The 11,029-nt window shown below is 33.6% G+C and overlaps 1 protein-coding gene across 8 annotated transcripts; it reads left to right on the top strand.

The window, feature by feature from the left end:
- The first annotated feature begins 641 nt into the window (after positions 1-641).
- LOC139861679 (regulator of nonsense transcripts 1 homolog) lies at positions 642-6,741 on the top strand. 8 transcript variants are annotated; one of them, XR_011763893.1, is made up of 6 exons: positions 642-1,041; positions 1,323-1,436; positions 1,509-1,607; positions 2,122-2,275; positions 5,739-5,852; positions 5,949-6,741. XR_011763893.1 is itself a non-coding variant. In XM_071850166.1 (4 exons), the coding sequence occupies exons 2-4, from the start codon at positions 1,323-1,325 to the stop codon at positions 5,985-5,987; spliced, it is 252 nt and encodes an 83-aa protein (XP_071706267.1). In that variant the 5' UTR covers positions 642-1,041; the 3' UTR covers positions 5,988-6,741. The 8 variants fall into 8 exon arrangements, 3 of the variants coding, with proteins under 3 accessions (XP_071706267.1, XP_071706261.1, XP_071706252.1); XR_011763892.1 differs by having other exon boundaries at positions 642-1,015; positions 5,739-6,741; XR_011763898.1 differs by having other exon boundaries at positions 1,323-1,431; positions 5,739-6,741.
- Positions 6,742-11,029: the final 4,288 nt, after the last annotated feature.

Raw genomic sequence — 11,029 nt, 5'->3', positions numbered from 1 at the left:
ACATAAAGGACCCATAATGTAATTGAAACATTTTAAACAATTGGATGCATACAATATGAGATCTGAAAGTTAGATGTATACAATAGAAATTTGATAAAAGTTCAATGCATTTTTAAATAGGGATTATCACCAAAATACCCAATTTTTTGAAGCTTGTTGACTGACAGCCCTAAAAAAAAAAGATTGACAATGTCCGTTTCGCGTGTACTCAGGAAGATCGAAGATGGAAGGATGAAGATGATCTAGTAAGGATGAAGATGTGAGGAGGATGACGTGAGGATGATGATGATGATTTTGCGAGTGATTTGCGAGTGTTTGGGAGAACGTAAGCAAGCTTGATGACGATCTTGCGAGTGACGATCGAAAGAGCACCAGAGAGCAGTTTGCGTATGATTGTTGTTGTAAGGGAACAGTGAACGCAAAAGTTTCATTTAACTAATTCTTTTAAGGAAACACGCAAGGTCGCAAAGACGCAAGGTCGCAAGGACGCAAGGAGTCTTGCGTCTTGCGAGGGCAAATTGTCAACTTTTTTTTAGGGCTATCAGTCAACATGCTTCAAAAAAGGGCATTTTGGTGATAATCCCTTCTAAATAAATTTTTCAAGAATAGCCCATAAAATTTTTGGTTGGAAAAATTAATCATCGAGTCTCGTCCGAGTCAACTCATTATGTCCTCCGAGGCTGTAACCCAACCGCTAGAAACAATCGCTGTACGTATAATCGCCCTTCTTCCCCAATTTCATGAAACCCTAAAACAACAAACGTATCACCTTATCACAAATCGTTAATCAAAACCCCTAATTGGTCAAATTATAAACCCTAACTAACGTTCAATTCCGTTTTGGATTCTCAACCTAACAATCTATTCGATACGGCTTCTCAGCCGGACACCGGCAACGATGACGCATACACATTCTTAGAACTCAACACACAAGACGATCAAAACTTCAGTTACACTGAGTTCCAAGAGCTTTCACAACCAAATTCCGTTCGATATTCACCTTCATCATCATCAGGTTGGGTTGGGTTGACATGCTTACAGGTCTTTTTTATTTTATTTTATTATTTTGACATTTTTGAAATATTAAATACTTGATGCACCAGTTATGATTACTGAAACAGAACTAATCTTGATCTTTGTGAGGTTTTATCATGTGAAAGTACACATTGGATGATGTCAACCTGGTTGAAATAACAGACAACCCAAATTGAGCTATTTATAAAAGAAAATCTAATTTGATATATGTAAATGGTACAAATTGCTTCCCTTAAAACTATAACATTGCTTAATTTATACTTGTGTCGTCTACCCAATTCTCATAGATGGGACAAGAAGAGATTAGTGGCAGTGGAACATCTTATCTGAATAGAACAGAGGCTGCAAATGTTGAAAAGATAGTAACTACTTTCTTAAGGAGTGGTGTAGTTCCTGGTCGGGTATACATATTCTTTTTGTATGAGTTTCTGGGCCTTAGTGGGTTTACATTGATCATAAATGATATCTTGCAGATAGGGGTTATAACACCGTATGAAGGGCAACGTGCATACATCGTTAACTATATGTCAAGAAATGGTGCTCTTAGGCAACAGCTTTATAAGGAAATTGAGGTAACGTTTGCATCTTGCATTTTTTTATGTAAATATGTAATTTCCTTTTCTAATATCAGTCGGTCGGATCTGATCTTTATCACCAGTGTTGCAAAAGTCGGCCTACTTGGACGACTCGTCGTTTTATAGGCATGGCCGACGCGTCGTGGCTAAAAAAAGGTCAACGGTAAAAAGTCGGTCAAAGTCAGTCAAAGTCGTTCAAATTCGGTCAAAGGTGGTCAGAGTAAAAAATATTATATTTTTATTTTGTAATATTGCTAATAATTGTTAATTTTCATGTTTATTGTAAATATAGTTTATATTTTAAGATTTTATTTCCATATAATATTATATATAAATATATATTTAATAAAGCTATTTAAAAAGTCAACGTTGGTCAACGTCCGACGCGTCCCCGTTGCGTCTCCGTCTCGACCGACTCGTCCCTCGAAAATCTCGATCGACGCATCCCCGACTTGCGTCTTTTACAACCTTGTTTATGACAGAAAGGCACTTAGAAATAAGTTAATTGCAGGTTGCGAGTGTAGATTCATTTTAAGGGCGGGGAAAGGATTACATCATCTTGTCATGAGTCAGAAGTAACGAACATCAGGGTATCGGATTTCTCAATGATCCACGCAGGCTTAACGTCGCTCTTACCCGTGCTCGTTATGGCATTGTCATTCTTGGTAATCCAAAGGTCCTTAGTATACTTGGCAAATGGGTCGAGATGGGTCGGGTTGGGTCACAGATCAAATGGGTTTGGGTCAAAATGGGTTATGGGTCGAAGTGGGTCAGAATTAAAATGGGTCAAACTGGTTGGGTCGATACTCGGGTCGGATTAGGTCGAGACCCGGGTCGATTGGGTCGGGCTAGTGAAATTGTTTTTGTTTCTATTTTTTTTATTCCAAGTATAGAGACCTTCCAAAATTTCACAATGAAGATGGCAAAAAAAGAACTATATAATCTAGATTCAAAATGGCAAAAAAAGAACTATATAATCAAGTTTCAAGATCTGTGCAATAAGAGTTGAAATTAGAGACATGTCACAACCAAAAGTAACACAATCACACATATGCACAACATGAAATTCAAAGTGGAACATTTCGCAAAATCAAACCATGCACATCAACTTTTTCTACAAACAAGTATAAAGGCCAAACAAGTAGGCAAACATTGTGACGCTTATAATCTTGTACAAAATAACTCATTTTTCTTTTTGTTCTATCAACCAACTTCACATGTAAGCTCACACAAATCTCCATAAAGGGCACAAATTCACTAAAGTGCCCCTTCTTTTTGAAAAAATAACTCTAGTAATCTCCATACGGATTTTTTTATTGACTTTCAATTTTTACAACTTTTTATTAGTTTTTCCACATGAATGAACAAGAAAATGAAGCATAGAAAAATAAAGGAGAAATCGCAAAGTGTGGTTGCTAATAAAAGACCGGAGAAGTAATTCAAACAATCAAACGCTTTAATGAATTTGTTACGGATTTAGCATCAACAGTTATAATTCGTATTGAAAATATTCCTGATAATTAGAAAAATCAACAGTTCTTACCTTATTATGCTGCAATAGATGGCTTAGAGTAGCAGATACCATTAAGATACGTATACGATTAGGGTTTTTTTATCCGGAGCAGCGATTGCGTACATTGTACAGACGCGATTAAGATAATCGAGCGATTGTGTAGCGAACTAGCGATTGTGTAGCGATTCATATCGTTTAAGATTTTTTTTGAGGAGCGATTGTCATATTGTTTAGAGAGATTTAATCCCCATATTCCAGGACCCGTTTGGGTCGAGCCCTAGGTCCCAATCTTTTAAATGAAGTTGGGATTTGGTGGGCTTTAAAATTTGGACCCCCTTTTTTTTATTTCTATTATGCCCTTGACCTATTTGGGTCTTCAATCAAACCTAGGCCTGACAAATAAGACCAAAAGCCTTAAAAAAGCGTCCATTGGGTTTAATTAAAGACCCAAATGGGCAAAGGACATGATAGAAATAAATAAAAGAAGGGGTCCAAATTTTAAAGCTCACTAAAGTCCAATTTCATTTAAAAGATTGGGTCTCAGGGCTCGACCCAAATGGGTCCTGGAATCTGGGGATTAAATCTCTTTACACAATCTGACAATCGCTCCCCAAAAAAATCTTAAACGATCTGAATCGCTACACAATCGTTAGTTCGCTACACAATCGCTCGATTATCTTAATCGCATCTGTACAGTGTACACAATCGCAGCTCTAGATCAAAAACCCTAATCGTATATGTATCTTAATGGTATCTGCTACTCTAAGTCATCTATTGCAGCATAATATGGTAAGAACTGCTGATTTCTGATTATTAGGAATATTTCTAATACAAATTATAACTGTTGATGATAAATCTGTAACAAATTCATTAAAGCGTTTGATTGTTTGAATTACTTCTCCGGTCTTCTATTAGCAATCACACTTTGGGATTTCTCTTTTATTTTTCTATGCTTCATTTTCTTGTTCATTCATGTAGAAAAAGATGTAAAAAATAAAAGTCAAGGAAAAAATTCGTATGGAGATTGACAAAACCGTATCACTCGAGTTATTTTTTCCAAAAGAAGGGCACTTTAGTGATTTTGTGCCCTTTATGGAGATTTATATGAGCTTACATGTGAAGTTGGTTGATGGAACAAAAAGAAAAATGAGTTATTTTACAACAACATAACCCAATACCACATGAGTGGTGTATGGGGAGGTGAGATGTAGACAATCCTTCCTTTATCCGATAATAAAAACAAGTCATTTCCCCACCCAGAGTGAAACACTCTCAAAAGTAGAGAAATTCATCCCTCTCTCTATTCGACGGATAAAGAGATTGTTTCCGAGTGGACCTCTTGCCAGTAAGCAGGATTTTTTTTTAAACAAAAATAAAATTGAGACGCAAAAATGGTAGAATCAAATTTTCATGGGTTTTAAATCCTGCCTGGAATTCAATTTAGGCTCTAAACGGCATTCGAGACGCCAATAAATCGACGCTTGCCAAAAATGAGTTATTTTGTACAGGATTATAAGCGTCATAATGTTTGCCTACTTGTTTGGCCTTTATACTTGTTTGTAGAAAAAGTTGATGTGCATGATTTGATTTTGCGAAATGTTCCACTTTGAAGTTCATGTTGTGCATATGTGTGATTGTGTTACTTTTGGTTTTGTGAGATGTTTATAATTTCAACTCTTATTTATTGCACAGATCTTGAATCTTGATTATATAGTTTTTTTTTGCCATCTTGATTATATAGTTCTTTTTTTGGCATCTTTATTGTGAAATTTTGGAAGATCTCTATAGTTGGAATCAAAAAAATACAAACAAAAACAATTTCACTAGCCCGACCCGGGTCTCGACCCAACCGTTTGACCCATTTTAATTCTGACCCACTTCGGATCATGACCCATTTTGGCCCAAACCCATTTGATCCCTGACCCATCTCAACCCGTTTGCCAGGTATAATTAAACCCAATGGACGCTTTTTTAAGGCCCTGGGTCGTGTTTGCCGGGCCTAGTCCTTAGCAACAACTAGGGATGGCAATGGATCGGATATGGAGCGGGTGATGCCGTATTCATATCCATATCCATTTAGGTTTTGTTCATCTATATCATATCCATATCCGTTTAGTTTCAGATCATCCATCCATATCCATATCCAGTGGATTAAGCGGGTTAATGGATATCCAATGGATATTAAAAAAATGTTATGATATTTTCTAATATACGATTAAATTAAAAACGTAGTATGGCAGAAATAAATATAACATGACATAATTAAAATCTATCCATAAGAATGTGTAATCTTTGTCGAATATATAACAAAATTTGTTAAATATTACTATAAAACATGTTATAAAAAATTAAATATGAAATTTGTAAGTTTAATTTATTATATATGCTTGTTTTATTGTAATATATTATTGTTATTTTATTATAAGGTTGAAAGCAAAATATAAATCTAATGGTAAATGAAATTGTGATAGTAAATATGTAAGCATATATCTATATTTATGTATTTGTATATGTATGTCGGGTGGTAATGGATATATCCATGGATTAAACTTTTCATCCATGTCGATAGTCATATCCATTTATGTTCATCCATATCCGTATCCATATCCATTTAGGTTCGTCCATATCCATCAAGAAGCTGGTGGATCGGGTGGATATCCACCGGATCGGGTGGCCATTGCCATCCCTAGCAACAACCCTTATGGAATGGGTTACTAACACATTATAAGGTAATTATTAATCTTGCTTCTTTCCTCTTAAAAATGCACATTTTTTCCAACAAGCTGTACATAAATTTTCTATTAATGTTTACTTATTTTGAACAGGAGCATGAATGTTTAGTGGAAGTTCCTTTAAACAACTGAAAACAGAGTATGGTGCAATTTCAGAAGCCAAAGAAAGTACGACAATTATTTTTGGAATCATATGATGATTGGTTCTTACTTCTATCATTAAAATTTAGAGATACATTAAACATTTTTAAAAAAAGTAGCAACTTTTTTGAACAAAATGTATTCTTGGTTGACCTAACCTGATCGGTAACAAATTCAACCTATTTTGACTAACCTGACCACCTATTTGATTCTTATGTCGTGGTTACTAATTTGCCTCTTGACTCGTTCATATATCTGAACACATGTTCATACATGCCACCTGGACCACCTAATGGGTCTCATAAACCTGGTCTTCATCCTGCTGCATATCCAATGCCCCGTGTGCCTATTCCGCCATATCACGGTGCTCCTCAGCCTTACGCTATACCAACTCATGGAGTACACTGTTCAATTAGTGGGGTCCCTCATCCTCAGCCACGCAGTCGGGGTTTCACATATTTTAATAGAGACGCGGATGGTACGGTAATATTTTGTACATACAAGCTCTGGAAAGTAGTTTGTTCATCTAACCCTAATGCGTTACAACTCGGACTTGTACCATGTGTGATGATCTACTAAAAACAGATGATGGCGATAGCGATGCTAGAGATTATATAGGCGTGTTTTTGATTCTTGATATGGTTTAGGCACACGGATTGTGTGCGTGTTTGATAATATGATCAATATTCATGGCGTTTGAAAGAACATTGTGTTGTAAATACCTATGCCAGCGAATATCAGCATTTTTGATGAGTGTTTTGTGACCAAAAAAGCTATGCATTTGTATGTAATTTGTAATCATTCGCTAGGTCTATTGTTACAACTAGTGTCAATTGATCATAAAAAACCAAAAGGCATACGAAATGTTGTGTTGCCGAACCAGTGTCCAGTACTGAATAATAGTATAACCAAAACAAAGGGTCTGTTTCAAAGCCATAAATACAGTTCGAGTACAACCATTGTCTGATTTAGAGATGCATAAAACGGTCAAAAGATTGAAAGTGACTTATCGCCTTGCTGGTGACTGGTCCCAAAAGGGCAGATTAAGGTTTTGCATATTGTGATATTTATTTTCCAAAGCGTGTCAAATTTATTAGACGTGTAAATCGATAAGAGCATAAGGTATATGTCGTCGATCTCAACATCCATCACCGACGCAAGCCAAAACTAGATACTGCCACAATGTCGATCTCACCATCCATTTCCATCGTCTCCCACCTGAAGGTGGGTTCTTCTCCTTTATTTTTTTATTTTTAAATTATTTTATTTTCTTATTGGTCCACGTCATATTCGATTATAAAATAGACACCGATATGGACACCAAACAACACCTCACTTTAACCAATTTCAAGGTCCATTTTCGACACCGAAATGGACCTTGACAAAGAGACACGGGCACCTAGTGCTCTAAGCTTTTTCATCTAAGGCTACCACTTAGAGTCTAACTTGGATTGTTGTTAATTGTTTCTGATTTATTTTCTGACCACTATAAGATATACCGTTCGAGAGCTTTGAACTTGAAACATGTTATGACGATATCATTTCTTTAACTACTAATTTAATTGTTGCACCTTTGATGATTCATAATCTATATGAAGTTAATTATCCTTTTACGCTATTGTATCATTGACATGTCTCTAATTCCTTTGAAGAAAAATACCATTAATTAATCTACAAGAAAAGACAATATAATGGTCAAAAGCTTAATCAATATAATTGTTAAGAACTACTAATGACTCAAATTATTTGAAGTATGCAAAAACTTAAAAAAAAAATCATACTACTATTAGGTTTTATAGTTTAAAATTAAATAAAAGATAACATGAAAAAGACAAAATAAAAAAAAAATAAAAAATAAAAACTTGATAAGAAAGAAAAAGTAGCAGCTAGCGGCCCACCGTGTGGAGCCTTGGAAGAGCAGGTGAGAAAGAAAATGTGCTGATGGCCACCACGTACACAGGCACCCCTCTTTTTATTTATTTTCGTGTACATACACATAATATTTTTTTTATTTGTACGAAATTATCTATATATCTAATATTATATAGATAAAACCCCGCAGCATTATTCATCAATAGTAATCAGGAGTATTTTCGTCATTTTACTTTTTTTTCCTCCAACGATAAAAGAAGTAACTCTCATAAAAGAACCAACCCTTCAATGTTACCAAAAGATGTCGAAAATTTTATTTTATTTTTCAAAAAAATCAACTAACCTTTTTTTTTTCTTTTTTTTCCTTTTCTTCCTCAACAATAAAGGAGGCAACTTTCATAAAAAGAACAACCCTTCAATGCTACCAAAAGATGTTGAATTTTTTTTTTTTTTACAAAATAGATCAACTAACTTTAAAAAAAAAAAAGAACGCTAAAAGAAGCAACTTTCACAAAAGGAACAACCCTTCAATGTTAGATGTCGAAAAAAATTCTTTTTTATAAAATAGATTAAGATTTTTTTTTTAACTCGCATTCAAAACGGAGCTCCCGGCGCTAAACGAGTGCTCCACAACTAGTTAATAACTAAATGGAGTATTCTTCCGGCTTCATTTGCCAACTTGAAGCAGTACAAAATATTATTTAATGATCTTACTTTCGACCGTATATGTATAGTATATAGTTAGCACTAATATTAAAAAATTATGACTAAGAATGTTTTGTCATGTATGATTGCATTGAAATCGACCAAATAAGGCAGTTTTTCATGAAAATACTAAGTGGAAAGTGGGCTGATGATTCAAATTAAAGTGGATGTAATTATTTAAGTTTTAAATGTTTAATTTAGAAATACAAATGTTACTCGTCTCTAATAGTCTAAACATAAGAAACCTTATTGTACATTTTATCTTATTTTTACTAAAAACCAAATAAAAAATGTTAGGAATAAGCATTAACGAAAATGGGAGGTAACAGGTAACATATATAAACCAACAATTTTAGTTTGTATAAACACCATATTTGAAAAGCGATACCCTTTATTAATAAATATCTATCTTATCTTATATCTTATATGTATATCTAATTGGTGTTATGCAAAACTACAAAGTTAAAAAATAAAAAACACCATCATAGATGCAATAAAATAAGTTGATAATTGATGAAGTCAAGCCGTATTTTTCTAAAAATATAAGAATACTTTTATTCTTATCCAGTCAGTTGGTATCTCAAATGTTTTTTTTTTTTTTTCGATGTTGTTGTTATCCGAATTCTCAAAAGGTTTTCTATTGGATATGAACATACATACGTTAACTCTATACTTGTGCTACAAAAAATATATTTACTTGGAGAACTCCCAATAGTTTCATCTTAGTCCTCCAGAACTACACGTCACATTTGCGTCACATCAGCGTCACATCAGCACTTCCTTCTCAGGACTAAATACTCCCAACCCAATAGTTACACCTTTCCTCCATATTTTTTAATTACTTTTTATTTTTTTCTAAACAATTAAATAATTAAAATTAAACATAAATACAATTAATTACTTTTAATTATTTTAACTAAATTGAACTTTTATTATTATTATTTATTACTGATATTATAAATATAATTTTAATTATTAAGTAATTACTAATTATTAAATTACATCAAATTTAAAACTTAAAAATTAATTTGATTAAATATTTATTTAAAAGATAAAATAAAAAAGTATTACTTAACTCAATGTAAGTGAACAAATCTCACAATCAACACAAGATTAAAACAAATACCAGAATAATTAATCAAAAATAACCACCTCTACTTTGTGAGGAATGAACCAGATAAAAACGAATACAATGACCAATAACCTCTACAGTAGATCTGACAATAGCCCTATTTTATACTAGAGAATGACGGCTAAACAAAAAATATTACATACAGACCCCTTTAATAAATAATGTACAGGTTTGGCCCCTGGAGTATTAGTTAGATCACAACTGTGTCCCGTCGTTGTGTTATTTAAACAAACCCCATACCAGGTATGTTATTTGTATTAACTAACACTCGATTCACATTGTGACTAACCCTTCTACACTTGTACAGCAATACCAGACCATAATCCTTGTAGCTTCTCTGCAATATTCTTCGAGACTCACTCTTAAACATCAAGCCTGAAAATCACAAACTTAATGAGTAGAAATCAATTTAATCAAACAATTAGATTAATCCTTTTAACACCCTCCCTTAATCTAATTGTGGAAAAGATCTATCATGTTCATTTTTTCTGTAATAAAGGAGTGCTGACTTAAATTTAAACCCTTAGTGAAAACATCTGCAAGATTATCATTGGAGTCAATCTTAACAGCCTTAATAATCCCAACACAAATTTTATCTCTTACAAAAAAGAGATCAATCTCAAAATGTTTTGTTCTCTCATGGAACACAGGGTTTGAAGAGATTTGTATAGCAGCCTTATTATCAACAAAAATTTCAACTGGAATTAAATTTGATACTCTTAAATCTTTCAAAACTTTCAAGATCCATATTATTTCACATGACACAGATGCAAGAGCTCTAAACTTTGCTTCTGCTGAAGACCTTGAGACTGTTTCCTGTTTTTTACTTTTCCAGGCAACAAGACTCCCACAAAACATAACACAATATCCAGTAATAGATTTTCTTTCCATCATTTTCTTGCCCCAATCAGAATCAACATAAGCTTTTAAGTCAAAAACTTTACCTTTCTCCAAGAAAATACCTTTACCTGGTGACTTTTTCAAGAATCTCAGCAATCTTAAAGCAATCATCATGTGAGAATTCATAGGAGAATGCATAAATTGACTTAAAACATGAACAGTGAATGCAATATCAGGTCAGGTTAATGTCAGATAAATGAGTTTTCCTACTAACTTCTGATATTGATTTACATTCTTCACAGCATAATCATTTTTAATCTCAGCTATGTTTGACTCTATTGGTGTAAAGGCAGGTTTACAAGCAGTTAAACCAAAATCAGCTAACAATTCAACACAATACTTTCTTTGACACATACACAACCCATTTTTTTAATTTAAAATTTATATTCCTAAGAAATATTTAAGAACCCCTAGATCTTTTATC

The sequence above is a fragment of the Rutidosis leptorrhynchoides genome, chromosome 1 (genome assembly GCF_046630445.1).
Source record: "Rutidosis leptorrhynchoides isolate AG116_Rl617_1_P2 chromosome 1, CSIRO_AGI_Rlap_v1, whole genome shotgun sequence".
NCBI lineage: Eukaryota > Viridiplantae > Streptophyta > Magnoliopsida > Asterales > Asteraceae > Rutidosis > Rutidosis leptorrhynchoides.
Note: the sequence above shows the minus strand (reverse complement) of the source record. Positions and strands in the feature narration are given on the sequence as shown.